At 47.5% G+C, this 26,702-nt stretch overlaps 2 protein-coding genes across 2 annotated transcripts in view; one reads left to right on the top strand and one right to left on the bottom strand.

Annotated features, from left to right (window-relative positions):
* SLC2A9 (solute carrier family 2 member 9) overlaps positions 1-17,980 on the top strand; it is a 148,208-nt gene extending 130,228 nt beyond the window's left edge. The window contains exon 12 of the mRNA XM_074321361.1: positions 16,379-17,980. Coding sequence (XP_074177462.1) covers positions 16,379-16,405 — 27 coding nt within the window. The 3' untranslated portion in view covers positions 16,406-17,980. The remainder of the gene's footprint in view (positions 1-16,378) is intronic.
* Positions 17,981-23,102: 5,122 nt separating this feature from the next.
* Positions 23,103-25,705, bottom strand: DRD5 (dopamine receptor D5). Its single transcript, XM_019716569.2, has 2 exons — positions 25,586-25,705; positions 23,103-25,364 (listed from the first exon to the last, which is right to left on the bottom strand). The coding sequence occupies exon 2, from the start codon at positions 24,795-24,797 to the stop codon at positions 23,385-23,387; it is 1,413 nt and encodes a 470-aa protein (XP_019572128.2). The 5' UTR covers positions 24,798-25,364; positions 25,586-25,705; the 3' UTR covers positions 23,103-23,384.
* Positions 25,706-26,702: the final 997 nt, after the last annotated feature.

The raw sequence follows: 26,702 nt of genomic DNA, 5'->3' as shown, positions 1-26,702 counted from the left end.
GGGAGCACTGAAGCTGCATTTATGGAGCAAATCTACCTAAGACTGAGAACATGTGAAAGAGGGGATGTCATGGTGTAAAGACAAGTGGGGAAAAGGAGGAGGAGGGACACATGCGAGAATGGGGCTAATGAATTTATTTAGCAATGTTTAATCAATTTATTTAGCAATACCCAATGGAAAAAGACAAAGGCAATTAATAGAATGTGCTAATGTCAGAAAGTAAAGGTGGTTAAGACTAAACTATACACATTGATACCAATGTCATGTCAAAGGAGCACACGTAAGTTTAAGAGATCCCAACATATGTTTACTATTGATCAAGAATCACTTGGCTAAATACACAAATAACATCAGTAAGGAGTATCCAAAAGCAGTAATAAACTCTGTAGGATGTAACTATTACAGGAGATGTAAAAGCTCACCAAACTGGGGGAGAACAGCACTGGGAAAGTCACAAATCAAAAGCTTGCCAGGTCTGTAGCTGAGAGACACTCAGACGTCTCCCTCACCACTGCTTGCAAGTTCCCAAGAATGTTGGTCTTGTGGTCTTTGTTGTTAGAAGTCAAGGCGTCTTCTGACATTGTAAGCTACAAGCTGCATGTAAGTTTTCAAGGTGTTAACAATCTGAAGAACGTTGCTGCTGTTGTCGTTGTTGTTGTTAGAAGTTAGGACGTCTTCCGATGCTATAAGCTGCAAGCTGCATGTAAGTTTTCTAGACACTAACAAGTTCTCAAGAAGGCTAACCGTGGGGAACAGCACTGGAGAGGCCGGGAACCAGCCAGCCCTCCCCAGGTTCGCGGCTGGAAGTCAGGACGTCCCCTGGTGTTGTAAGCTGTGTTGCTGGGAGTCTTCAAAATGTTAGAATGAGGAGAACTCACCAATGACAAATGACCAAGTGATGAAACAATAATTATTATAACACTGCCAACTGAGGTCTGTCTTATGTATTTTCTCAGATGTACCTCAGAGCCAAGTTTCTTGTTCCCGCCTCCGCCTCCGGGAATGGCCAGTTCCGGGAGGGTCCGGCAGTTACTCATGTGAATGTTGCCCATCCGGCCGAAGGGCCAATTCATCCAGATAAGCAACATCTACTGTTCTAGTTTGGGGCCTTCAGCCCAAGGTCTTCCAAGGCCTGGCGACGTGCCTGTCACGCCGTCCTGATATAACTTAGCTATTTCTTCACTTCACCTGCTGATGTGGGCGAAACAGACAGAACAAAGAGGGAATTCTCTCAACCCCTGATCAAGAATTTCTTTAACCCTAAGCTAACCATCACCTTATAACACGGACAGAACAACAAACATCATCTGCTATCCCCCCTGCTTGGGAGAATCAGACCAAAGGGGGAATTTACTCAACCCCTGATCACAGCACAGAAATCACCTCACACACAGGAGCAGATAAAAGCTAATAGACAAAAGCTCACACCAACCAATGAAGGCAAATTCTCCTCAACATCTACCCTACACATGGAGATCGTGGGGTGAGTTATCTCTTTCCCTCAACTCTACCTCACCCGCTTCTGCTGGCATTTTCTGTCTGTCTAGAGGAACAAGAACTCCCCCGTAATCCTGCGTATTCCATACCCATGAAAAGTGACAATGAGTCACACTGAGCCAGGGAACGGAAGTCTGTTGTACAACAGCTTTAAGCTTGTTGATGAAACGCGGATGATGGGGAGAGGACAGTAATTCTGACACACTCTTCTGCTGTGGCATCATTGTAGCCTTTACCAGAGGCCAGCTACTTACACACTTTACCTCTAATCATCACAGACAATAGGTATTCGTCTCCCCACTATGCAGATAGGACAATTCAGGCCCCCAAACACTAGTAACTAGCCCCAAATCACACATCTTATAAGGGATTATGCCTGAATTAGCGCTGGGCACTCAAGTTTCCAAGTCCTGGCCCTTCTCATAACTATCTGACTTCAACAATTAATTTAACTTCTTGATGCGTAAGGTTTCCGTCTGTGACATGGGATGGTTAGACTACACGGCATCCTTGATCTCTGGGTTCTTTGCATCTTAGGATAAGAGTAACAAGACTCCTGGTCTTTAGCACTTTCCAATCCACACGCCCGTCCGTTAAGTCTGATTACTGCAGCCAGAGCTTTGCATAAGATGGGGAGATTGACAACTCTGAGAGAGGCTGAGGAACAGTCCTTTCACATAATGATCCCCACCATGGCTTGGTTATAACAACCCACGAAGAAAATAGGCTTCTCAGCAGGCCCTGACTGTAGTGGGTGTTGGGATACGTGGCCGTGAGAGTTCGTGACCTGCAAATGATCTAGGCTTATTGGGAAATTGCCACTTCAGTTTGTCTGGGCTGGGTTCTTTGCATCAGTGGAGTATTTGGGCTAATGGCTAAAGCCAGCAGCTAGAACACAGGAACCACCTAGGTTACTTCTCAGAAGATAAAAGACAAGGGCCTCTCCCGGCCGGTTTACTGAGATACCCAAGGCAGCTCCAATGACTCCCCACTGTGCCTGCAGCCCAGACAGACTCTGGCGCTTGAGTGCACACCCATCCTGGCTAAAGTCCTCCCAAAGGACCAGAGAAGGGATGGGGACCGAAGTACATCTCAGCTGCTCTCCTTCCTGTGGACTCAGCAGCCTCTAGTGATCCGGCCTTTCATTCATTCCTCACACTTTTATTGGGTCCCTGCTCCTTGCTGGAACTCTGGGGACTGTGGGTACAAATTGAAAACACGGGTTTCCTGTGAGCAAGATAGATAGAAGATGACAGATAGATAGATAGATAGATAGATAGATAGATAGATAATAGTAAGAAGACAGGTAAGTAGCTTATAGATAGAATAGATTGATAGGTAAATTCATAATACATTGATGATAGCTAGATATATTTTATATATAAACCTTTATATATATGGATATCTTCTCATCTTGCTTACAGAATATATATATACATATATACATATATACATATATACATATATACATATATACATATATATATATATATATATATATTTATATATATATACACACACACATATGTATCTTCTTTTCATATATATAGGCACATATATATATATGAAAAGAAATTTGTTATAAAAAACGGGTTCATGTGACTGTGGAGGCTGAAAAGTCCCCAAATCTGAGGTCAGCAAGCTGGAGACAGGCAGGAGACCCAGGAAGAGCCTTTGTTTCAGTTCAAGTCCAAAGGCTGAAGAAAACCGATGCTTCAGCTTAACAGTCTGGCAGGAGAGGTTCCCTCTTACTCGGTCTTTTTGTTCTGCTCAGGTCTTCAGGTGGACGAGGCCCACGCACACTGGGGAGGGCCATCTGTTTTACTCAGTCCCGTGTTCATCTCATCCACAAACGTCCTCACAGACACACCCAGAATCAGGTTTGACCAAACTTCTGGACACCCTGGCCCAGTCAACTGGACACATAAGATTGACCATCATAGAAACCAAGAGAAAAGAAAACTTACAAGAATTCTCGTAGCAATTTTACTCGTAAGAGCTCCAAAATGAAAACAACTCAACTGTCTATGAACACAAAAATGAAAAACAAACTGGTTATTCACACTGTTGAATACTACTCAGCATTAAAAAGGAACAAACTTCTGATACGTGGATAAATCTAAAAACCACTAAATGATTGCATTCATATGAAATTCCAGAAATACAAAAACTATTCTGGGAAGAAAACCAGTGGTTGCCTCTGGGGTGTGGTATGGGGATTGTCTCAGAAGATACAAATGTGAGACTTCTGACGTGATGATGATATTCCAAGTATATGTTTATTACACACACACACACACACACACACACACATTTCACTGCATATAAATTTTCCATCAAAAGAAAAATTGTAAAAAATACTGAACTCTCATTAATAATAAGCTTACCAAAGAATTTAGATGGACATGTGCTGAGACCTGAGCAGAACAATTTAAAATGCATCAAAAAGTAGATGGCTTAATGGGTGGATAGAGGGATGGATAAATGGATAGATAGATACATAGTGGAATAAGAATAGGAAAATGTTAATAGAAAATCAAGGTCAGGGTATCAGGCGTTCACTAACATTTTCTCAACTTTGTAAGGGGACACGAATTAAGCAGAAAATGGGTGCCCATTAAATATTTGTTGAATGAATAAATTAGTAAGTAACTTGAAAACAAAATTCATCTAAACAACAGGAACTGTTTATGATGTTTTAAGTAAAAGGGGAAAAAACTACCAGAGTGTAAGTACAAAATTCTAGTTTTGGTGTAAGAGAAAAGTTTCAAAATGTGCGTGTGTGTGTATAAGTAAACATACATAGAAGTATAAGACTAAAATCATACACAACAAAATGTCAATTACACTTAATTTTGAAGGGTGAAAGTATGAATCACTTTTGTTTTGGAGGCTTTCTGTATTTTTCAATTGTGTCATTGAACACGCGTTCTTTATGTAATCTGGAAAAAACAACAAATGTTATATGGAATTGTAATGGAAGACTATTTAATGGCCTGCTTTTTTATTGTGCTCAAATATACATGACATGAAATTTGCCATCTTAGCTATGGGTAAGTCTTCAGTTCCGTGGCATTAAATACATTCATGGTTGTGCAGCCAGCACCACCATCCATCTCCAGACTTTTTCGTCTTCCCAAAATGATACTCTTTACATCCCCTATTACACAATAACTCCCCACCCCCCTCTTCCCTTAGATCCTGGCAAGCACCATTCTATTTTCTGTCTCTATGCGGTTGACGGCTCCAAGGACCTCATATGAGTGGAAGCATATATATAATACTCGTCTTTCTGTGACTGGCTTATCTCACTGAGCATAATGTTCTCCACGTTCGTCCATGTTGTAGAATGTGTCAGAATTTTCTTCCTTTCAAAGTCTGAATAATAGTCCCTTGCATGTATAGACCACATTTTGTGTATCCATCCATCCATCGGTGGACACTTTTGATAGCCTGCCTTTTTAACATAAAATGTGTGTGACCGTTTTTCCACGTTGCATGTGAACTAGTGGGAGACGGGCCTGGGATCTTGAAAGATCTGGACGAGTCTCTCACCAGGTCGCTGATCCACATTGTCTGGCAGGATTGAAAGGAGAAGAAGGACGTGAGGCAGAGCGAGGCAGACCAGTTAAGGTGCATGTGTATATCATTTAAAAGAAAGGTCATTCAAAGGAAAGCTGGTGTAGATAGATTTTTTAATTGCTGCTACTCTGGCTAAAAATACTTTGACACAATGCGGGGAGGTGGTGAGGGAGGCGTGAGGGAGGCACAGTGCAGGCTGGAAGCCGATGTGAACTTGGATTCGCTGAGCTGGGCTCAAGGCACGAAACATCTCTCCAAAGAAGTGTGCAAATTGGAGTGAACCAACCTGCAAGGGCCACACTCATCTAAGTGATTTATTATGATTTCTTTCTGAGGTCTCATATGTATTATTATTTGGTTTATAACACTAGACTCTGAAGTGCTCAGGCAAAGCAAAGCTTGAGAATAGATCTATAAGGACCAGAGAAGTAACCCTCCAGCCAAACCACGGGCAAGGCTGTGCCAGTCACACGAAAGGGTCAGCGTGCAGCTCAGAAAGAAGCACAGTACAGGGTGTCAGGAGTTAGCCAGCAGATGCTAGCTCAGCCTTGGCGATGACATTGGGCCCATCTGGATACTTTGGGAGAAGTTCCCTATCTCAGGATCCTTCACTGAATCACATGTTTGCCATTAAGGGGATGTTCACCCTTTTGCCATATAAGGTAACCTTCACAGGCTCTGGGACTCGGGATGGGAACCTCCTCAGAGCCCATTACTCAGCCTGCCACAGTAACCAGGGCTTGTGTCTGCAGCCATGCCCTCCGTACCACCTCTCCTTTCTGTGTTCTCCATCCTAAAACTCAGTCGCCTGTGCTTCGTGACCTCCCTTCACAAAATAAAACTGGCTAGTGGGACAGTCTCCCATCGCCATAATCCTGACTCTTCTGTTCCGTCCCCTACACACCCTGCTCGACTTGTCTGCCTACAGTAGAATGCTGATGGCACCCGCAGTGGCGCCCCCAGACCCACTACAGAACACAGCCCAGACCACTCGAGCTGGCATTCGGAGCCCACTAGCTCCAGCTTCCACCGCCGCCCTACACTTGGCTTCATTCAGGTGCCTCACATTCCAGCCAGACTGGCTTCCTTGCTGTCTCTGTGCCTGCAGGGCCACAGACAACCAGACCCAGAGGTCAGAGTTTCCGAACCAGAGGGAAACCATCGACTCAGGTCAAGAGACAAGGAGTGGAGCTGCAGGATGAAGCTGGGGTCAGTTACCCGGACCTCCAATGGGGTGCCCTAGGGGACGAAAGATGATGGAGGAGGAAGAGAGGAAGAGGAGAGAGAGACAGAAGGAGTGAAAGGAGACATCTTTGAGCCGCTAGATTCGGTCATACCCTGGTCTTTGCAGTTACAAAAGCCAATAAGTCACGCTTATGCTAACACACGTCTGAGGTGAGTTTTGGTTGACACCCGAAGCTGAAAAAGCCCTGCCTGGCACAAGGAATAAACAAGATGTATTAGTCAGGTGGTGGCATGAGAACAAGGAATGGACTGGCCGTCTGGGTGGGCAGCTTGGGGAAGGGCTTCACAGAAGAGAGAACACTCAAGCTGGAAGTAAAACGGAGTCCACCAGCTTTCTGGGTGGAAGAGCATGCCTGACAGAGGGAACAGCATGTGCAAAGGCTCAGAGGCACACAGTTTCCTGTGTGAAAGGATAGCGCTTCAGAACTCTAAGGCTTCGATGTGACAAGAAAGGGATTTGAGCTTGGGGTTGTAAATGGTGAAAATGGTAACAAGACTTGTTCATACAGCCTTCCCAGCCCCAAATTCAGTCTCTGGTGATAAGGGTATCTCTCTTCCTCGTAGCATAGGGAGGAGACCTTTCACATGGGACATTTATCTCCTGCTTTCAGGGGAGAAGGGTTGGGGGAGGTCAGAGTGACCTTAACTACTTCTGCTATTTTCCCAACGTCCTTCCGCTTAAGATAGGCAATATGCCAACGCCCCATATTTTGGGGTAGTGTGTTCTAGACCTCATCAAAAGGATAGATTTTCAGAGAATGGAGGAGAAAGAGGAGGAAGGAAGGAAGATTTACATTTCCATAGTGCTTACTCTGCAACTAGGTAATTCATTCCTAAAAGACTCAGTCTATGTTACACGTACTAAGTGCCAAGAGCTGTGCTAGAGTCCCATGAGATAGATATTATCTCCATGTTTCAGATATAAAAGCAAAGGGTCAGAGATCAAAGAGACTTGCCCAGGGGGACGTAGCTAGTGAGTAGCGGAGGCAAAATTCAAACGTCAGTCTTCTGCTTCTATCCACTCTATGACACCATCTACCTGGATTAAAAGAACTCTTAGTCATGACAAGGAAATCGGGAGTGTTTGGTTCTGGGCTGCTAGGAAGACCCAAGCATTCTTCTGCCCACTGGTGTCAGATGCCCCGGGCAGTGTGAGTCCCCTAGACACGCATTGTGCTGTCCTCTCTGCAGACCCTTGAGCCTAAAAAAAGCCCACATTTTTTGACCTCACCGCCTTGACCGTGAGTGTTTCATTCCCATTGTTTTGGCCCCAGTGTTTCTCTTTGCTCCAGCCAGAGTACACACAAGGAGCACACAACACTCAGCCTGACGGGTGGTGTCTGAAAGAACCGACCTAGTGGGCCAACGGCTCACCTGGGACCATACACCGAGCCTGAGATAGCTGAGGAGCTTGGCTCACAAATTTCTCACGGCTCCGCTCAATGAAACATCCAAATTATCAGTTTTTACTCTGATCATAATGTTGATCACTGATAAAAATCATCAATAAAAAATAAAACTGGCCATCACAAATTTCAATGGGACCTGGCTAAAAATAATTCACTCCCCCCCAAAACAGAAAACACAGTGGCAGAAGACGTTGATGAAATAATAATCAATGCATTTAATTGGCTCAGTCCATTTTACTCTAGAAAATACTTGCTAGGGAAAAATCTATTGATGTTGTTATATTATGGTTAAAATGTTTCCAGAGTCAAAGCATCTTCAGTTTCAAATGGAAGGACAAAGTACCTGTCACCTGTGCTCATTTGCTCATGCTGTTCCTTTTGCCCCCTCTTTGCCCCTCCCCTCTTCACCTGTTCTCATACCACAGAGCTTTTTTCTTTTTTTTACAATTTTTTTAGTTTCAGGTGTACAAAACAATGTAATAGACATTTATCATTTATATCCCTCACACAGTGACAACTCCCCTCCCCCATCCACTACCCCTCTGACATCGCACACAGCCATTACATTTCCACTGTCTCTATTTCTAATGCTGTACTCCACTTCTTGTGTGTGTATATATATATATATTTCAGCCTCAGCTTCAGGTGTACAGTGCAGTGATCAGGCATCTACATCATCCCTGAGGTGGTCTCCCTAATAAGACCTGTGTCCATCGGATACCCCACAAAATCTTTACAACATCATTTATTACATCCCCCAAATTGACTTTTGTATCCCCGTGGCCATCTTGTGGTTACTGATTGTGCTTCTAATCCCCTCACCTTCCTCCTTATCCCCATTGCAGCCACTATGGAAAACAGTGTGGAGGTATCTCAAAAAACTGAAAATGGAACTACCTTATGACCCAGCAATTCCACTCCTCGGTAACTATCCAGAGAAATCCAAAACTCTAATTTGAAAACATGTATGCAGCCCGATGTTTATCACAGAGCGTTACACGGCCACCTTAGCTTCGCAGTAGTTCCTGGTGCCCCAGGCAGACAGGAACTCACCCTGTCTGAACTCCCTCTACACTATCTCGCACCTCTCTGCTGGCACCCAGGGCTTCCAACTTTGTGTTACTGGAGTCAGCCAGTCCCCCTCCCCCCACTCTGGGCAGCCTGTATCCTGCTACCCCTGCCAGCCTGGCACCCAGAGCTGGTCAACACATCGCAGAGGGAGGGTCGGGTGGGTGCCAGTGCTGCCTGGTCGCATGCACACCACGTGGATGGAAGTCCACATGCCTCTTTCCTAGAGGGGTCTGCTTCCCATTGTTGCCCCATTCGTGCAATTCCTTTTCACTTCCTGCCTCCAAGTGAACTGGGCACCCTGTGTTCATGAGAACCACGGGCCAAGCCCAGCTGTGGAGATGGGAATGGTCTGAGCAACAGCTACAGATGACAGTGTTATTAAGGTCAGAAAATGCTCTTAGTGACCTCAAAGGATTGCTGTGAGGGCTGAGCAAAGAAGAAAAGAAAAGAGGAAAGCAGAGAGGAGGGGAGGGGAGGGGGAGAGAGGGAGGGGAGAGGGAGGGGGTAGGAAAAAAAGAAGAGAAGGGAAGGGAAAAGACGAGAAGAGACAGGGACTGTTGTACCAGGATGGGCTATGTGAGGGTCGGCCCTTGGCCCCCAGGACTCAGGCCTAAGGGAGTGGGTGTGAACAGAGTTTGCCACCCCAAATACACCTTTGTGGAATATTGATTATTTTAAGCTGGTACTTGTTAAGGCCTAGAACTCTCAAGAAGAACCTTTGCCCTCTCTCTAACTGCCTAAAAGAATATAAGATAGAACGTCTGTTCCAGGAAGGAGCTGTAGTTTAATCTGAACCAGGCGTGGCCGACAGGGAGGAACATGGCAAGGCCCATTTGACCAAAGTTCCCTGTGACTCATGGTGGCTAAATGGCCGGCAAACATTTCTTTTTCACTAAACATTAACTCTTTTCAGCTCCCGTGAATTGCCTTCCTTCCTTCTCCTTCGCCCAGAATGACACATGCACCTCATTTTACTTTTGGAAAATATACACCTCATTTTACCTTTGTAATTCTCCATGCTTATGCAAATTGCCTGTGCATACGCATTAAATTGGAATTTTTTCCTAGTGATCTGCCTTCTGTTAACTATTTGACCAGCCGTAGCAACCAAGAGGAGAAGGGGGGGTTTCCCCTCCCCCACAGGAGCACGGGCCCCATAAGCACAGCAGCAGGTGTGCAGTGGGGAGAGTGGGCTTCGGAGTCTTCCTACGTGGGTCTGAATCTCACATCTGCCACGCTCGCTGTGTGACCTTGGGCAAGTCACTGAACCTCTCCATTCCTCAATCTTGTTGTTTGCAAATGACTGGATTTCCTGTGAACATTAAATGAGTTCATGTTTAGAAAACATTTAGCACGGAGCCCATGCGTGTAGCAAGCCCCCAATAAATCACTGCCATCATGACTCCTGCTCAGGGTGCTGCCCCTCCTGGTGCCCCTGAGGCCCTTTGTGGCCAGAGAGCATGAACGCGGCCTTGACTTGTATAGGGAAACAGGACGGGAGCTAGGAGGCCTGTGCTGGGACCAGGTCAGTGCACCCCTTAACATTTCCGGGGGCAAATCCTTTCCTGCTGCCTTTCTGATCAGGAATGAAGGCTTTAGTCCCTCCGAATGGCATGCAAAGGTATTTTTCTGAGGGTCCCCCAACCCAACCATCACAAAAATGCTTTCAGGCTCCATAGGAGAAAATTTCTGACACACACTGAGTCCAGAAGAACTCAAATGAAACAAACCAAAGGCGCCAGGGAGCTCTTAAGAGACTGAAAGTGATTCCAAACAGAAGAGACATTGGCACTTGAGCTAGATTGAGCTGTGAATCGTTAGCAGCTATGTCACAGTATCATTGTAAGATTGAACAGGCTGATACCCGGAAGCCCTTTGGCTCAATGTCTGTCACAAATGAAGCAATCGGTGTTGGCCATTATCTTTGATGGTGGTGATCCCAGATCTAGACCTCTGTTCTGGTCCTCACCCCATACACCTACCTGGATGGCCCATATGCACCTTAAACTTGAGTCCAAAGCTAAACCAAGAGCATCAACCCCCCACCCCGTCCCACCACCACCAGACTCCCTTTCCTCCAAGACCTCTGAGAGGTCCAGAGAATATATCAGGTCCATGGAAGCAGAGACCATGATGCTAGTCCATCTTTAATTCTGGGTTCCTAGCACAGGGGCACAGAGTAGGCCATCGATACATCTTTGGAACTTGTGGGTTAGGTTTGGTTTGCTTTTGCTATCATCACATTCTTACCGTGTGGGATAGTGTCAAGTCAGACAGGCTTGGGTTTGAATTCCCATCTCATCACTTCTTAGCTGTGTTACCTGAGCAAGGAGCACAACCTCTCTGAACCTCAGCATCATCAGCTGTACAACGGGGACAAACAGACCTACTCGTAGGGCTGTGTCTTAGTCCATTTGAGCGGCTACAACAAAATACCATAGGGGAGGTGGCTTATAAACAAGAGAAATTTATTTCTCACAGCTCTGGAGGCTGGGAAGTCCAAGATCAAGGTGCTGGTGATTTGGTGTCTGGCGATTCAGCGTGTCCAAGGCAGCCATCTTTTTGCTGTAGCTGTAACCTCACGTGGCAAAGGGATAGGAACTCTCTCGGATCTCTTGGGGGTGAGGATTTCAACATATAAAGTTTAAGGGGACACAAACATTTAGACCACAGCAAGCTGCTATTAAGGATTATGGGAGAGGAAGAAACTTTCTTTTACTCCTCTAGGTTCTTTCAGCTGGTCTCATAAGACAGATTAACAAGAGAAAATAACCAAATTTAGTTACGTACGGTGGGGACAGAGCCAGGAGTGCACTTTCCAGGCTCTCGGCCTCACATGGAGAGGTGCTGGCTCAGGTAGTAAATGGCCATCAATTGTGATTGGATGGCCATCAGCTGTGACTAGTTGGCCGTCAGCTGTAACCAGTGAGCCATTGGCCACTAATATAACTGCCGTGGCTACGCTAGCAGAAAATGGGGCTAGCAAGAAGATGGTGGGTGAGACTGCAAGCGTGGATTGCAGTTAGCAAGTGGGGTTGGTTGGCAGAAAAGTGGACAGTGGGTTGCAGGTCATGTTGATCCTGTTTCCTGTGAAACTATAATGGTATGGCTCCCCTATCTATGGCTCCGTGGGTGTTCCTTTTTGGCCTCACCATGTCCTGCGTTCTCTTGTGGGGAGCGGGACCAGAGACCCCACATGGTACCGTGCATGACACATACATACTTATGGGAACCCCACATACATGAGAGTTTCAGAGACAGAAAGGGACAATGCGGCATGTATGACATTCTGAACTAAGGATGAGGCACCCTGGGGCTTCAGAGGGGAGGAAGGTCATTCTCAGGTGATAAGAAGAACAGGTGTTCAGTAATTCCTAGTTTGCCCTGCTGTAGAGTTAGGTCAAAAAAAGGTTATCTCTGATCATCTTTATTATGGGCAAGTCCCATAATTCAAGTTCTTCTGGGTAGTTAAGGGGTTGGTGAGGATGACAGAAGTGTCTTGTGAGCCCACAGGGTCTCTGTTGCCTTAGCCCACAATAATCCACATGCCACAGAGGCACCTCTTGGGGTGACTCATTCTGAACCCCTACATGATCAATGAGACCCCTTGGCACAAGTCCAAGTGTGCCATCTGGTATGGGGTAAATTCTAGGAAATAAGTATTTTTTTACATTAATAATAATCTTGTAATGTAATCATGATGGTTTTTATTATTAGAGGTGAGGGACTCTCACTCAGAGATGTTGAATCATTTATTTAAAATCACATAACTGGGACTCGAACCCAAATTTCTTGCTTCCTGATCTGATGCTCTTTCTGTGTTGCCCGAAATGTCCAAATCATTTTGCCAGAAGTTGCTTAAATTATTGATTTTTGTTTAACAGCCTCTCTCCCTAAAGGAGGAGCTTGCAGTAATGGAGTCCCAGAGCCTCTGAGTTTGTTTTCAACTCATTTTTGAAGTCCTCTCTGCCCCATCAGCTCTTCTTTGAAAATGGCTTCCTGCCACGTTGCACAGAAAGGACTGCTCTTTCATGAACTACCAAAAAACAAATAAAACACAGGCCTTTGAAATGTTGTTTTGCCCCGCAAAGAGCTAACAGTTGTCAGTTGTAAATTACCATTCTCCACACTTCCTTCAATCAGATTTAATCAGGGTCCTAAAAATTCCTGATCATCTATATTTAAAACAAAAACCACTAAACAATCTCCCAGGAGATATGGTGGGGAAAGCATAAACGCCATCTACGTCTTTTACATGAAAAAAAACACATGACTTTTTTGCACTCATGATCTCCTTTGGAAATGGGTGTCCAACAACATGCATCCTCCCCCCGACCCGCCCTCCAACAAAAGATGCACCGTGCTTCCCCTCCTTTTCTTCTATATTAATTATCTATCACTCAGTAACAAATTAGCTGAACCCTTAGCAGCTGAAAACAGCAAGTCTTTATTACTTTACTGTTTCTGTGGGTCAGGAGCCCAGGCAGTGCTTCCCTGGGTCTTCTGGCTCCAGGTCTCTCACAGGCTGCAGGCAGAGGTCGGCCTGGGCTGCAGCCTCATGGGAAGGCTCAACCAAGGGAGGCTCCACTTCCCAGTTCATTCACGCGGCCTCGGGTCCTTGCTGCCTGTTGGCCAGAGGCCTCGCTCGGTTTCTTTAGCCCTGTCCACAGGCCAGCTCACAGCCTTGCAGCTGGCTTCCATCAGAACCAGAGAGAGGGCAAGATCGAAATAACGGTCCTTTTGTCCCCTAATCTCAGAGGTGGCATCCATCACTTTGGCCATATTCTGTTCATTAGAAGCAAACCATTTGTTTTAGCCCACACTCAAGTGGAGGCCATTACACAGGGGTGACTACCAGTCGGCGACGGTCATCGGAGGCCATCGTAGAGGCTGCCGGCCAGTCTGCCTTCTGACCCCAATGATTCATAACCCTCCTACATGCAAAGTACACTTGTCTCTCCTCTCACTTCCATATCAGCTCAAGTCCAGAGTCTCATCAAATCAGACCCAGGGTTGGAGGAAACTCCTTGGGAACAATTTTTTGCACAGAGCTCCCAGAGCATTTTCTCTCCATGCATGGATCTGTGAGACCAAAGAGACAGGTCATCTGCCCCATACACCTGACACACAGTGGTGTGGCAAAGGACAACTGCTACCCCTTTCCCTCTTTCCCTAGATGGTTAACACAAGTATTTTGATTTTGTATTCCACTGATTCATTCATTCAACAAACACTCATTAGGCACTATGTACGCCTCATTTTCCGCATTCCATTTTATCAATGAGGAATCTGAGAATCAGAGTCAAAATATTACAGCTTGGCCCACTCGATCACTTTCCCTTCAGTAAAAAGACCCCCTGGGTTCCCGATCAATGAGAACTTTCCAGCGGCACCTGCAGTAAGGTTTGAGTTTGCTTAAATATTTAGATCATCTTCCACAAAGACTAGCCATTCAAATTCATTTATGTGGCAGAATGTCGAAGAAAGATGCAAGCTAATAAGAGGTCTAGAGTACTGTTAGCTATAACCATTGCTGATACACTGTTGGTCAAAATGGCGGCGTGAGGTGAGCCTCTGTAAAGCTCCCCGGGAATTTACAACTAATCGAACAACAATAACTCCAAAAAGGACTCCCTGCACCATCAACAGGGACAATTTGTGGCAACCAAAACATAAAAAGGGGGAGAGTAAAGGCCTGAACCGGAATATGGGAATGGAGAAAGTAAGCATGCTGAAGAAAATGGAATACTCTAAATATCAAACTTTCTTTTACACAAACTTAAGGGTAACCACTCAAAAAAAATCCAGAACTGAAATATATACTGTAATAAAAGAAGAAACAGAGGGAAACATCATAGAATACCACCACACAGAAATAATAGACAACAACAAAAAGGCAAAGAAACAATGGAGACACAGCCTTACCAGAAAACTAAAGATAGAATGACAGGAAATCATCACATATCAATAATCACCCTAAATGTAAATGGACTGAACTCACCAATAAAAAGGCACAGAGTAGCAGATTGGATCAAAAAACTAAACCCAACCATATGCTGTCTCCAAGAGACACATCTCAGCTACAAGGACAAGAATAGACTCAAAGTGAAAAGGTGGAAATTGACACTCCAAGCAAATAGAACCATTGCTAAGAAGAGCTCACTGACTATTGTAGTAAAAGCATAACTTTAGGAATCAGAGCAGATCAATTTGACACATGCCGCTAATGATAGTGCAGCTCAGTGGTGTTTCTCAGTTGTGGCTACACATTCAAAGATGTTTAAAATTTTTTTAAATATCAAAGCTTAGGCCTTATCCCTCAGAAATTCTGATTCACCTAGTTTGGAGTGAGTCTCAGACATTCATAGTTTAATCCTCAAGTGGTGCTACAAGGTAGAAAGAATGGAGGACTGCTGGCAGACGCAGAACGGGAAACGCTTAGAACTTCTCTCACGTCCTCCACCGCCCGAGCCCATGGTGGACATCATTCACCAGTCAGGCCCCTCATTTCCGTTGGCTGGGATGCAGCTTCAGTCTTTCTCATCACAGGCCTTTGGCTTGCCACTAGCGGTGAATCCAAGTTGACACATGAACTGGGACGTATTTTCTATCCCTGACAAGCCAGATGAGACATGCTTTCCCAGCTCTGGAAGTTATCAGGGGTATGGAAAGATAGGGTCCCCTCTGTGCTGAGTGGACCCCAACCCATGTAGACAACTGAGGTACAATGGCCCCTTGTTAAAGGGCATTGGAAGAGCACAGAAGAGGGGCCAAAATTGGGAGAGAATTTACAACCAGACCTGATGAGAAGTGGTTTCAGACCCCAAGATGTTTAGCTCAGAGGAGACCCATGGGGCAAAATATATAAAGGGGTGACCCTCTGTGTGAATCCTCCAAAGAGTTGTGGAAGGCCCCAAAGGGGGACTCCTCGGGAGGTACACTCTGCCTCAGTCTGTGGGAGGCCTTCTCCGGGCACAGCCCTGTCGGCAAACCCCACCTCTGTCACTTACACAAATCATTAAACCTCTCTGAGCTTCCCTTTTCCTCGTCTTTCAAATGAAGATAATGGTGCCTATTTCCCAAGAGTGTTGCAATGATGGCGTGAGGAGACGAATAAAGGGCATCTGGCCCAAAGTGTGGGGTCGACGAATGATGCTGGCTGTCACCTTGCTTCTGTGGAAGACACTGCAGAGTGCCAGCTCCCCCAGTACCGTGAGAGCTTTGAGAGCAGGGACGGTCTTAGAAGAGAATAGAAAACAATGTTGTAAATGCATGCCCTGTGCCCAGCATTGTGTGAGTATCCAACCAGTGGGACACATGTATGCCCAGGCCGCACACTGGGGTGTCAGATGGCACCCCACTAACAGCGTCAAAGCAAAAAGTCCAACGGCTCTGTCCCCACTTGTGAGTGTGTGTGGGGGGGTACTCATGTTCCCTTATGTCCTCCTCAAATTGGTCTAGAGTTCCAGAAGGTTCCACATGACCTCAAGAACATTCTCTCTTACCTTCCCCTGCTCCCAACCTTTTATCTCTTTATCAAGCTTGACATCTTGTCCTGTTTCTTCCTGTTCCAGGTGTGGCCAAGTCTGGTTTGCTGTTGATTCATTCCGCCTCTTCCTGGATCATGGCCCCTGAGCTCTTGGTGCCTGTGCTACAGGGATACAGAGAAGTCCTGCCCTGTGCTCTTGGGTCTTAGAGACACGATCGCAGAGCTGATCGTTTTCAAACCCTCACTGTGTGCATGACCCTACACATTCCGCGTGCGTCATATCTACCAATAAACTGCCAAAAAACGACACATCTGCCAATAAACTACAAGGTAAGTATAGTTATTACTCCCATTTTAACATGGGGGAAAAAAACTTGGCAAGTAACTTAATTCCATTTCACTTCCGGGTCTCATGAACTAAAAAATTAAGGGAATCGGGATTTGAACCAGGTGTAATTATTTTAAAATATGTCCATACAGTATCAGAATGAACCCATGGGACTTAATATATGTACAACATTAGGCATAGACATAGATGTATTTGCTTATGGCTATGTGCATATGCCCATGTGAAGAATATATTTGTCTACACTTGTACATAGATCTCTTTTCCCTCTGTCCTTTCTGAGGGGCTGGAAACAATATCACCTCAGTAGCAATAACACCCTATTGCCCAGATCCAGATTTCTACATGCCATTCTCTACTAAAAGGAATCAGCATTCCTTGGGAAAGTGTCTGGTTCCAGGGCTTAGGCAGGGAATATCCAGGATGAGTCTTATGCAAAGAATACCCCAGCAAACTGCTCAAAGAAAAATGAGAGAATACCAAAAGGACACAGGAGCCCATGTGAAAGGACTCCCACTGGCCAAATCTGGCACAATTTAGACATCATAATAAATATGGGGAGTAAAGGATTATTAACCGATTGAAAAATTAGGAATCTAAGAGTCTGCACCGCTGTGAATAAATAAATACCCTTCCTCAGTAAAAAAACCAACAATAAAAAGATGACAAAATTTTTGTTTTCTTTTTTAAAAACACCATTTGGCCACCACAATAATAATTGATTCGGAGAACAATCATCAATAGATGTTAAAACCCGTGGGAGAACGTCTGAGGAATAATAGGATATTTTCATAGCCTCAATGTATCTCTCCAAAGGACTCTTATTAATTACACAGAGTAAAATCGTAACTTTCTGGTGGACACTCCCATGATCAAAATGAGCATTGCTAGGAATGGGTTCCTTGCCAGCCCGCGCCCCCTGGTACAACGCTCTCAAAGGAAGTCAGCATCACATGTGTGGTATCCCTGCCTGAAGGGCATGTCAGCATCTCCTCAGGAGGAAGCACCGGACAAACCCAGGTTAAGGGACATGGTGCCTGGTGCCTGGCTGGGTGTCCTTCACAAAAGTCAACGTCATGAGAGACGGGGAGGAACTATTGCAGAATAAAGACGGTCTAAAGCGATATAACCACCAAATGCGACACATGGTCAGGGATTATTTTGTTATAAAGGACATCATCATGAAATTTGACTACGGTCTGTAGATTAGATAAGAAAATTTCTTGCTTTAGGAACGTGCTCTGAAGTATTCAGGGGTAACGGAGCATCATGTCTTAAATGGTCCAAATGGTTCGGAAAAGAGGTGGGGAGGGAACAAAGCAAGTAACATCGTAAAATAATGTGTGGGGGACCGGGATCAAGGGTATTTAGGAATTCTTTTGTAATATTTTGCAGCTTTTCTGTAAGTCTGAAATTGTCAGGATAATTTTTTTTTAAATAAAATATAAAATGTAAAACAGCTCTTCTGCAAATTCCTTGACACTCTTCTCATCAAGAGGTAAAGTCTAATGTCCTTTCCTTGAACAAGGTCTAGCCTCAGGGACTCGCTTCTGTGGTTACTGGAAGCCAGGTCACTGAGGAGGTCCAGCGTCCGCCTGGCCCTCTCCATCCCACGACACACAACTGCGAGCTCCGAGCCACTGTGTAGGAAGCCCACCCACCCTGAAGCCAGCGCGCTGGAGAGGCCGCGTACAAGACCTCAGAGAGGTAGACATGCCTGCAGAGCCCCAGCTGTTCCCTCGAGACAAAGGGTGTTTTTGTCAGTTTCCATGTCCTGTCTTACCACCCAGGCCACTGAAGTTCCGCAACGTTGGGGACAGGTCACTCCTGTTATCACACAGAGCCACCAGGAATAGGGTGAGAAGAGTGAGATGCAAAGTTAAAGGACGTGCTCTCTGCTCACCTGTTGTCACACGTTCCTTCTGTGCCCAGTATGGTGGACAAGGCACAGGAATGAAGGTCACTGTCAAATTCAGTGCGAGTTCTCTGGCCAGGTGATCTTGAGTGAGTCTCTGGACCTCTCCCCAGGTCACCTGTCTCTTCTCTTTAACAGGGAGGCTGGGAGGACCTCACCAGGTGTTTGTGAGCTCTGGGGGGGGGGGGGCATTGTGGACCCACTTCACGGGTTATAAAAGAACATTCAAGCTGCATTCAGGTGTGTTGTGTGATGATCACACTTCCGGCTGAGCTTGCAGCCCTGCAGGCCTTTGATCAGCCTAAAATGTGAGGACCACCCCCACCATGGGACTCGCTGTGTAAACACCTAGTTACTCACTCAATTGCAGCACCCAAGACTGGGGTGTGTGTGTGTGTGTGTGTGTGTGTGTGTGTGTGTGTGTGTGTGTGTGTGTGTGTAGGACATCGAGGTGGAGAGACACGTTGACATTTAGTGAGCACCTACTCTGTGCCGGACACTGCTCTAGGCTGAGAAGACAGTGGGGGCAAAACAGACCGAGTCTCAGCTCCCACGGCTGTTAGCTTCTAGGATGATGAACTTCTACCCAAGCTAGGGACCTCAAAGTCTTAAATGTATCCAGCCATAGAGTTCTTTTAAAAATGAGAAAAGAAGAAGAGGAGAGGAGAGAAGGGGAGGGGAGGGGAGGCAAGGAGACAGGAGAGGAGAGGGGAGAGGAGGAGAGGAATGGAGGGGAGGGGAGGGGAGGCGAGAGAAAAGAAAAAAGAAAAGAAAAGAAAAGAGAAAAAAAAGAAAAGAAGAGAAGAGAATGACACAAAAATAACCTCAGTGCTATACACACTCATTTAACTGTCATCCAAAAACCTGTGGGGTTGATGTACCCATTTCTCAAATACAGAAGCTGAAGCTAGGACAGGTGCCCCAAATCACACAACTAATATACGGGGACAGCTAAAATGTGAACTCCGGGCTGTGGAGTTTCAAAGTGTGTGCAGTGTGGCTTTGTGGACGGGCAGCTGGGATGTGGAGTCCATCCGCCTAGGTCAGGGTCTCTCAGGAGAGATAATCCATTGTGTGGGGCCGTCCTCTGCCTTGTAGGATGTTTGACAGCCTCCCTGGCCACCCCCCACTAACTGGCTGGAGCATCCCACACCCTGTTGTGACAACCAAAAACGTCTCCAGACATGGCCAAATATTGCCCCAATTGAGAACCACTGGCCTAGGGGTAAACCCTGGCTCCACCACTTACTAGTCATATGACCATGGAGAAGCCACTTAACCTCTCTGTGCCTCAGTGTCCTCATCTGTAAAATGGGAAAATAATAGTATGTGAGATTAGTGTGAGGGTCAAACAGGAATCAGGAAAGCACTTGGCCATCCATGAAAGAGCTCAGGATATGGCCTTTCTTTTGTCTACTGCCCTCTGCTATTTACCCTACAAGCACAAAGGGGTACTCAGAGCAGGTGCACAGTGAGGGTGGGCTTACGAATGGATAGAGGAATGCTGCAGTTCATTAAAAAATGAACGAGGAATATTCTGGTGCAAGCCTTATGCATTTGCTGACTGGGGACGCCCTGGCAGCGCCTCTCACCACCACAGGGCAGTTTAGATTAAAGACTCCATGGCCAGGCTGCCCAGGTTCAAGTGCAGCTCGGCCCCTCGTGAGCTATGTGGCCCTGGGCTAGTTATTTAGCCTCCTCATGCCTTAAAAGTGCATTACCTGAGGTGGCATGTGAGTAGCACCCTGCACAGGACAGGTCTCTGGAGTGCCTGCTGTTACCACTGTTAGTTAACATGGACCCTTCATAGCCCTGCAGCTGCACGGGCCACCTCCTCTCCTCCCACGGTGTCCAGCACAGTCCCATTTCCTGGCCTTGGCAGTTGTCATTCCCTCCGCCCGGAGCACTCTTCCTCCTGGACACCACCAGCGCTCCGACCCTTCCTTCTTCATCTGGGTCTCTCTTCTTCGTGCCTCTTCAGAGAGGCCTCCTGGCCCACCTTAAATAAACAGCAGCATCACTCCCTTCACTGTGTTTTCCTTTGCATCACATCAATACCCACTGCCTGATACGACAAATCGGAGTCTGTAGAGCACAACGCACTGCAGTACAGTGTGGTATAGGAGGGTCCGTCTGCTTGTCTCCCTCCCATTAAAATAGAAGTTTCAAGACTTCAGAGCATTTGATTGGCAACTATATTTCTAGGACAGTGCCTAGTACATGATAGGTGTAAATAATTAAAATGAAACATATTTTGCAGAAGGGGTTTCCAAAGTCCTCACATAACCCATGTTTTCCTGACACAGAAATTATTTGATCTGGGGCCTAGAATAACATTTGCCAGGAAAGATTCTGCTTCTAACAACTTGTCCTGTAGAATAGAACAGCTGCACGTTAGAGACTTCCAGATCAATTGGAGTTTCTCAAACTGTGTTCCCTGCCACTGTAGTCTCCAGAGATCCAGTAAGAAGCAATTCCACCAAACAAGGATTCACAAGGTCAAAGACATTGGAAAACAATGCAGAATTCTCTCCTGCTTGGGGATTCACCATGTTTAAGAAAAGTTCTAAGAAGTCCTGTAGAAAAAATAGACACTGTGTCTGGGTTTGCTGAACTCACTTCACTCTAGACCCCACCCATCAACATCTGCATCATGGAGCACAATTTGGAAAACTGCTCTAGTGCAAGTCTTTCAATTTACAGATGCAGACAAAAGGTGAAGCCCAGAGAGGTTAATTGACTCATTCAAGGTCACACAGCCAGCCATCTCCTGAAACAGGGCAGGGAGCTCTTCACTGACGTTCCCTAATAGTCCACTTAGCTATCAGTTCACAAGAGGTCAAAAACTGAACACAGACCTCAGATTCCAACATTGGTTGGTCTAAATCATAAATGAAAATGAATGTACCAGATAGGATTTGCTTTCAATCTCACTCTTCCAGAAATAGTCATTCATTCAACAAATATTTGTTAAGCATTATGTGCCAGGTACTGCACCTTCTGCAGTGAATGACACATGGCTGTTCAGTAGACTGACAATAAAATTATCCCAATAGAGGCCAACATTGATTGAAGTGTCCTTGATAAGCCTGCTTCAAAGTAGGAACTGACTGTGAGAAATTACATATTCACATTTAATTTGCTTCCATTAATAATGTTCCCGTTTAGATCTAATGGTAAGAATCCGCTCTAGCTGGAATTGGTCTGAAATAAAAGTCTCCCCTTCACACCTTCCAAACTGCAGAAGACAAGCAAACAGATTGGGATTCGTTGGACTTTTTTGTGGAGCATCTCAGTCAACAGATTTTCCAATTTCAAGTTCATTCAAATTTCATCTCTGGCTCCTACAGCTTAGTTAAAATGCATTCTTTCATTTCCTACTGTCTGCAAATTAAAATGCCTATGTAAAAGTGGGATTTGTTTTTTACAGCATATCAACTCACGCCTTTCAAAGCCCTTCAGAAAGTTTGCTTGATCAAAAGTTACATAACTTGAAAACACTATAGATTTGAAGTTGAGAAAGATCTAGCTATTCTTCTGTATGATCTTCTCACTGAACTGATAGGCTTCTGTCTAGGAATCGGGAGAATTGTTTTATGTTATGTTATTTTAACAAGAAGATTCTAAATCAGAAAAAAATAAATCAGAATTCCAGGCTTGACCTTCATGTATGATGTCATGGCATTAAAAGCTAGCTTTCAGCACAGACTCAAGATAGATGTATCTCATTTTTTTAAAATCTGAGAAATTGGAGGCTCTTCACTGTCCCTTGCCCTGTGTGCATCTTTAAGGCCAAATGGTCTGTAAAGAAAATAAACGTGTGCTTCTCCAGCGAAAATCTTCCCTGTTTTGAAAAGATGCTTCCATGGTTTCTCCAGGAGCCCTCCTCAAAACCAATCCGGCAAAGCAAAGATAATCACCCCGTAACACTCATAATTTGAGTTTATTAGACATCAGAACGAGTCAGGAAGAAGTCCTCAACTGTAGGAAAGACACAAAGAGAGCAAAAGCTGCATGAACACGAGGCCACAGGGAGCAAGATACAGGAGACCACATGGTCCCATCAGCACTACACACACACACTGAACCTGTCATTTAAAAATCAACCCAAGCTCAAGTCACTGAGCAATCTATTTGCTTAAAATGGGAGGGGAGAGGATATTTTTTAAAGACCAAATGCCACTTTTTTTAAAGGACCAAACACCACCTCCTTCCTCTTCTCTAAAAGGACCATTGGTCCACCTCTGCCAGACTAGGGTATATCTGACCGGGTTTGTTCCAACCTCCTCTGCCCATTCTTTCAACAACAAACCAGTCAGGAAAGGGTTCTAAGTACAATGGCTACTACACAGAGACAGAGGAAAAGTGATAAACTGAGCAGCACTGAAAATGTGTGCATGTGTGTGGAAGCATGTGAGTGTGTGTGCATGTGTGCGTGTGTGCATGTGTGCGCGCGTGTGCATGCATGTGTGCATGCATGTGTGCATGTGTGTGCATGTGTGCATGCATGTGTGCATGCATGTGTGCATGCATGTGTGCATGTGTGTGCATACACGTGTGTGCACATGTATGTGTGTGTATGCGTGTGTGCACGTGTGTATGTGAGTGTGTGTGCATGTGTGCATGTGTGCGCGTGTGCATGCATGTGTGCATGCGTGTGTGTGGGTGTGCATGTGTGTGCATGCACGTGTGTGCGCATGTATGCGTGTGTGCGCGTCTGTGTGCGTGTGTGTGCGCGTGTGTGTGCGTGTGTGTGCACGTGTGTGTGTGTGTGTGCTTGTCAATGTCTGTGATGTTATATAGATCCAGGAGGAGCATTTCTTATGCAGTTTAATGGAACCCACTTGGGGTGAAAGGCATGCCTTTGCCTAATAAAATCTCCCCCTCACAGTCCAGCTCCCAGAGAGACTCGGCAGCATGGTCACCATCTGGGGACGTCTGAGAGATCTGGGACGTAGGATCTAAAGGGTCCCCATCCTCTTCGTGCACCTCCCTGTCCCCCAGGGTCACGGTGCTGGGGATCTCGTGGATGTAGGTCGCCGCCATCTCCTTGTGGAAGACGGTGTCCTGATTGTACGAGATGAGCTCATTGCTGATGTTCACTGCTTCCACCGGGGTGCGGGAGCAGAGGTGGCTGCACCCCAGCAGCTGGGCAAACACCTTCCGGAAGTCCGCATTGAAGGCGTAGATGACGGGGTTGAGAGAGGAGTTGGCCCAGCCGAACCAGACGAAGACGTCGAAGGTGGTCTCGCTGATGCAAGGGAAGCCCACCCTCGGGCCCTCGGGGTGTCTGCTGCAAAAGGGGACCATGCAGTTCAGGATGAAGAAGGGCAGCCAGCAGCACACGAAGACCCCCATGATCACCGACAGGGTCTTGAGGACCTTGGTCTCTTTCTTGATGGACGCTCGCAGGCTGGTGTCTGGTGCGCAGGCCGCGCGGTTCCAGCGCTCCACGGCCCTCTCCAGGGAGGAAATCCTGCGGACCTGCATCTGGGCGATGCGGTAGATGCGCGTGTAGGTCACGATCATGATGGCCACGGGGATGTAGAAGCTGATGAGCGAAGAGGAGATGGCGTAAGTTCGGTTCAGGCTGGAGTCACAGTTGTCTGCCCTCACCTCTGGCTCTCCCGATTCATCCCAAGGCGTCCCGTTGGCCAGGTTGGATGGTGGGTCCACCCCGCCCCAGGAGCCTGCCTTGTCCCTGTGCCAGTGGAGCTGGACTGGGATGAAAGAGATGAGGATGGACAGGGTCCAGGTCAAGCCGACCATAACCAAGGCCACGCGCTGGGTCATCTTGCGCTGGTAGCAGAAAGGCCTAGAGATGGCCCAGTAGCGGTCCACGCTGATGACGCACAGGTTCAGGATGGATGCCGTGGAGCACATGATGTCGAAGGCCACCCAGACGTCGCAGAAGGCCCCAAAAGGCCAGTAACCGGCCACCTCAGCGACCGCCTTCCAGGGCATGACCAGCAGTGCCACGAAGAGATCGGACACCGCCAGAGACACGATGAAAACGTTGGTCATTCTGGCGCGCAAGTGGCGGTTTCGCACGATGGCCGCGCACACCAGCACGTTGCCCAGCAGGGTCCACACGATGAGCAGCGTCAGGAGGCCGGCGGTGACCACCTGCGCCGGCCCCAGCGGCGCTGCCCCCTCCGAGCCCCCCATGGCGCCTCCATGAGCAAGCTGCTGCTGCCCGAACCGCGCCCGGTACGCGGTGCCATTGCGCCCGGGCGGCAGCATGTCGGGCTTGGAGCCAGGGGCGGTCTGCGTGTGCTCCCAACTTCAGCCCTGCACCCCCCGGGCGGCCCCATCGGGCACCCGGGATGGGGTGGCACGCTGGGACCCGCGGCTAAGGGATCCCCAAGCCCCGGGGGGCGCTCACCGTGCGCTGCGCCGGGGCCCCGGGGCCCCTTTCGCCTCGAGTGGCTTTGGGTCGGTAGCCGCGTTGCGTCCCTGTAGTGCTGGCGCTGGGGACAGGAAGCGACCGGGGCCCACGGGGCTGTTCCCGGGAGCCTGCAGCGCGCCAGGAGGCGGCGGAGGCTGTGTCTGGTTCGCAGCCGGAGAAGCAAACAGCGAGCCACCACCGAGGGGCGGGGGCCGGGAGCGGCCAGCGCCTGGCGAGCGCTGCCGCGCTGCTCTGTCCGGGGCTGCTCTCGGGGCCCGCGCTCACGCCCCCGCGCCTCCGCGCTCTGCTTTCTCGCTCACCCACCCTACTAGTGCGGGAGCGCACTCTCTCTCCGGCGCACTGGCCTCACCTGTGCTTTAGCGCCTTCTCCGCGCCCCGCCCGCCGGAGTCTGGGGGAGAACCTGCAGTGGGAGAGGCGCCTCAGGGCCAGACTCTCGCCCAGTGCTGGAAAGAACGCTCCCCAGGAAGACGAAGAGGTGCCTGGCCCAGCCTGGATGCCCAGGCCTTAGCCACGTTTGGGGAACAGGAAGGTGGGGTAAGGATGGGGGTGGGGGGCACTGGCTCCGAGTCTGGGAAGGAGAGCTTGCAGGGTAAAGAGAGTGACTTGGGATGGCTCACAGACCTGAGTCCCAATCCCGACTCTGTTCCTGGCTGTGTGATCCCAGCGCGCTACTTGACTTCTCTGGGACTTGGTTTCCTCATCCACAAATGGGGGTAATGATTCCTTCTCTGCCGGGTGGGGTAAGGGTTCAGGGAAGCCACTTAGGGAAGACGTGCAGGAAGTGGTGTCTCCTAGAAACAATTTGTCGTCATCGTCCACCCTCCTCTGCCCCCCCCACACACACACAAGCACTCTCCTAAGATTGGGGCTTCACCTGACATCTGGGAGAGTGCTCTTCCCCTCCCACCCCAAACCTGGGGAGATTTGCACTTGGGGGAATAATTTTGGATGAACCCAAAAGATCAGGAGGAGGAAGGGAACCCCCAGCAGTTGGGAGCCTCCTCCCTGCAGGACACTGTCACACTTTCTCTTTTTTAGCCTTGAGAGGGATGGATTAATATCTCAGTGCTTAACAGAAGAGGAAACTGAGGCTTGAATGGGTGGTCAAAGTCCAAAAATTAAAAAAAAAAGAGGAGGAGGAGGGAGGAGAATGGTGGGGAAGCACTGGGGAGGGAGAGCAGCGTTCCAGGACCTCACCACGCCTCCCACGCCTCCCCAGCGGACAAGTTCCGTTTGTGAACCGCCAAGACTGCGAGTGTTAACCTCAGCTGGAGAGAGATGAACGAGGCGTTAAGGTGCTTCCGTCTGAGACCTGCTGTGAAGTCTAGAAACGGGCTGGACCCTCAACCCCCTCCTTGTCTCTCCACTCAGGCCCACCTACCCCCTTCACTCTGGCCCCACCTGTACCCTGGATAACACCTAAGTGTCCCTGCTTCTCACACTCAGTCAGCTCAGCCTTAAACAGCCCTTCCCCCTCAAACTTTCTCCCCGTGCTGCGCTTTGTGGAGACGACAAGACCATCTGTGCAGGTGCCTGTGCCTAAAACTGGAGAGTCACACATACCAGCTGTGTCTCCCCATCTCCTAGCAGCTGGACCACTGCTCTCCACAAGTGATGTCCCTGTCCAGGACTTGTGTCTTCCCCAGCCTGTTTTATGGAGACACTGTCCTAGGTTACTGCACTCCAGGTTCAGCTGTGACCCTCTGTGCACCCTCCACTCCACGGCAGGCAGAGTGAT

The sequence above is a fragment of the Rhinolophus sinicus genome, linkage group LG02, assembly GCF_036562045.2.
Source record: "Rhinolophus sinicus isolate RSC01 linkage group LG02, ASM3656204v1, whole genome shotgun sequence".
Lineage (NCBI taxonomy): Eukaryota > Metazoa > Chordata > Mammalia > Chiroptera > Rhinolophidae > Rhinolophus > Rhinolophus sinicus.
This window is presented reverse-complemented; position numbering and strand designations above follow the sequence as displayed.

Excerpts from the sequence above, each read along its gene's own strand:
- DRD5 (XM_019716569.2), bottom strand. The coding sequence starts at position 24,797 with ATGCTGCCGCCCGGGCGCAATGGCACCGCGTACCGGGCGCGGTTCGGG.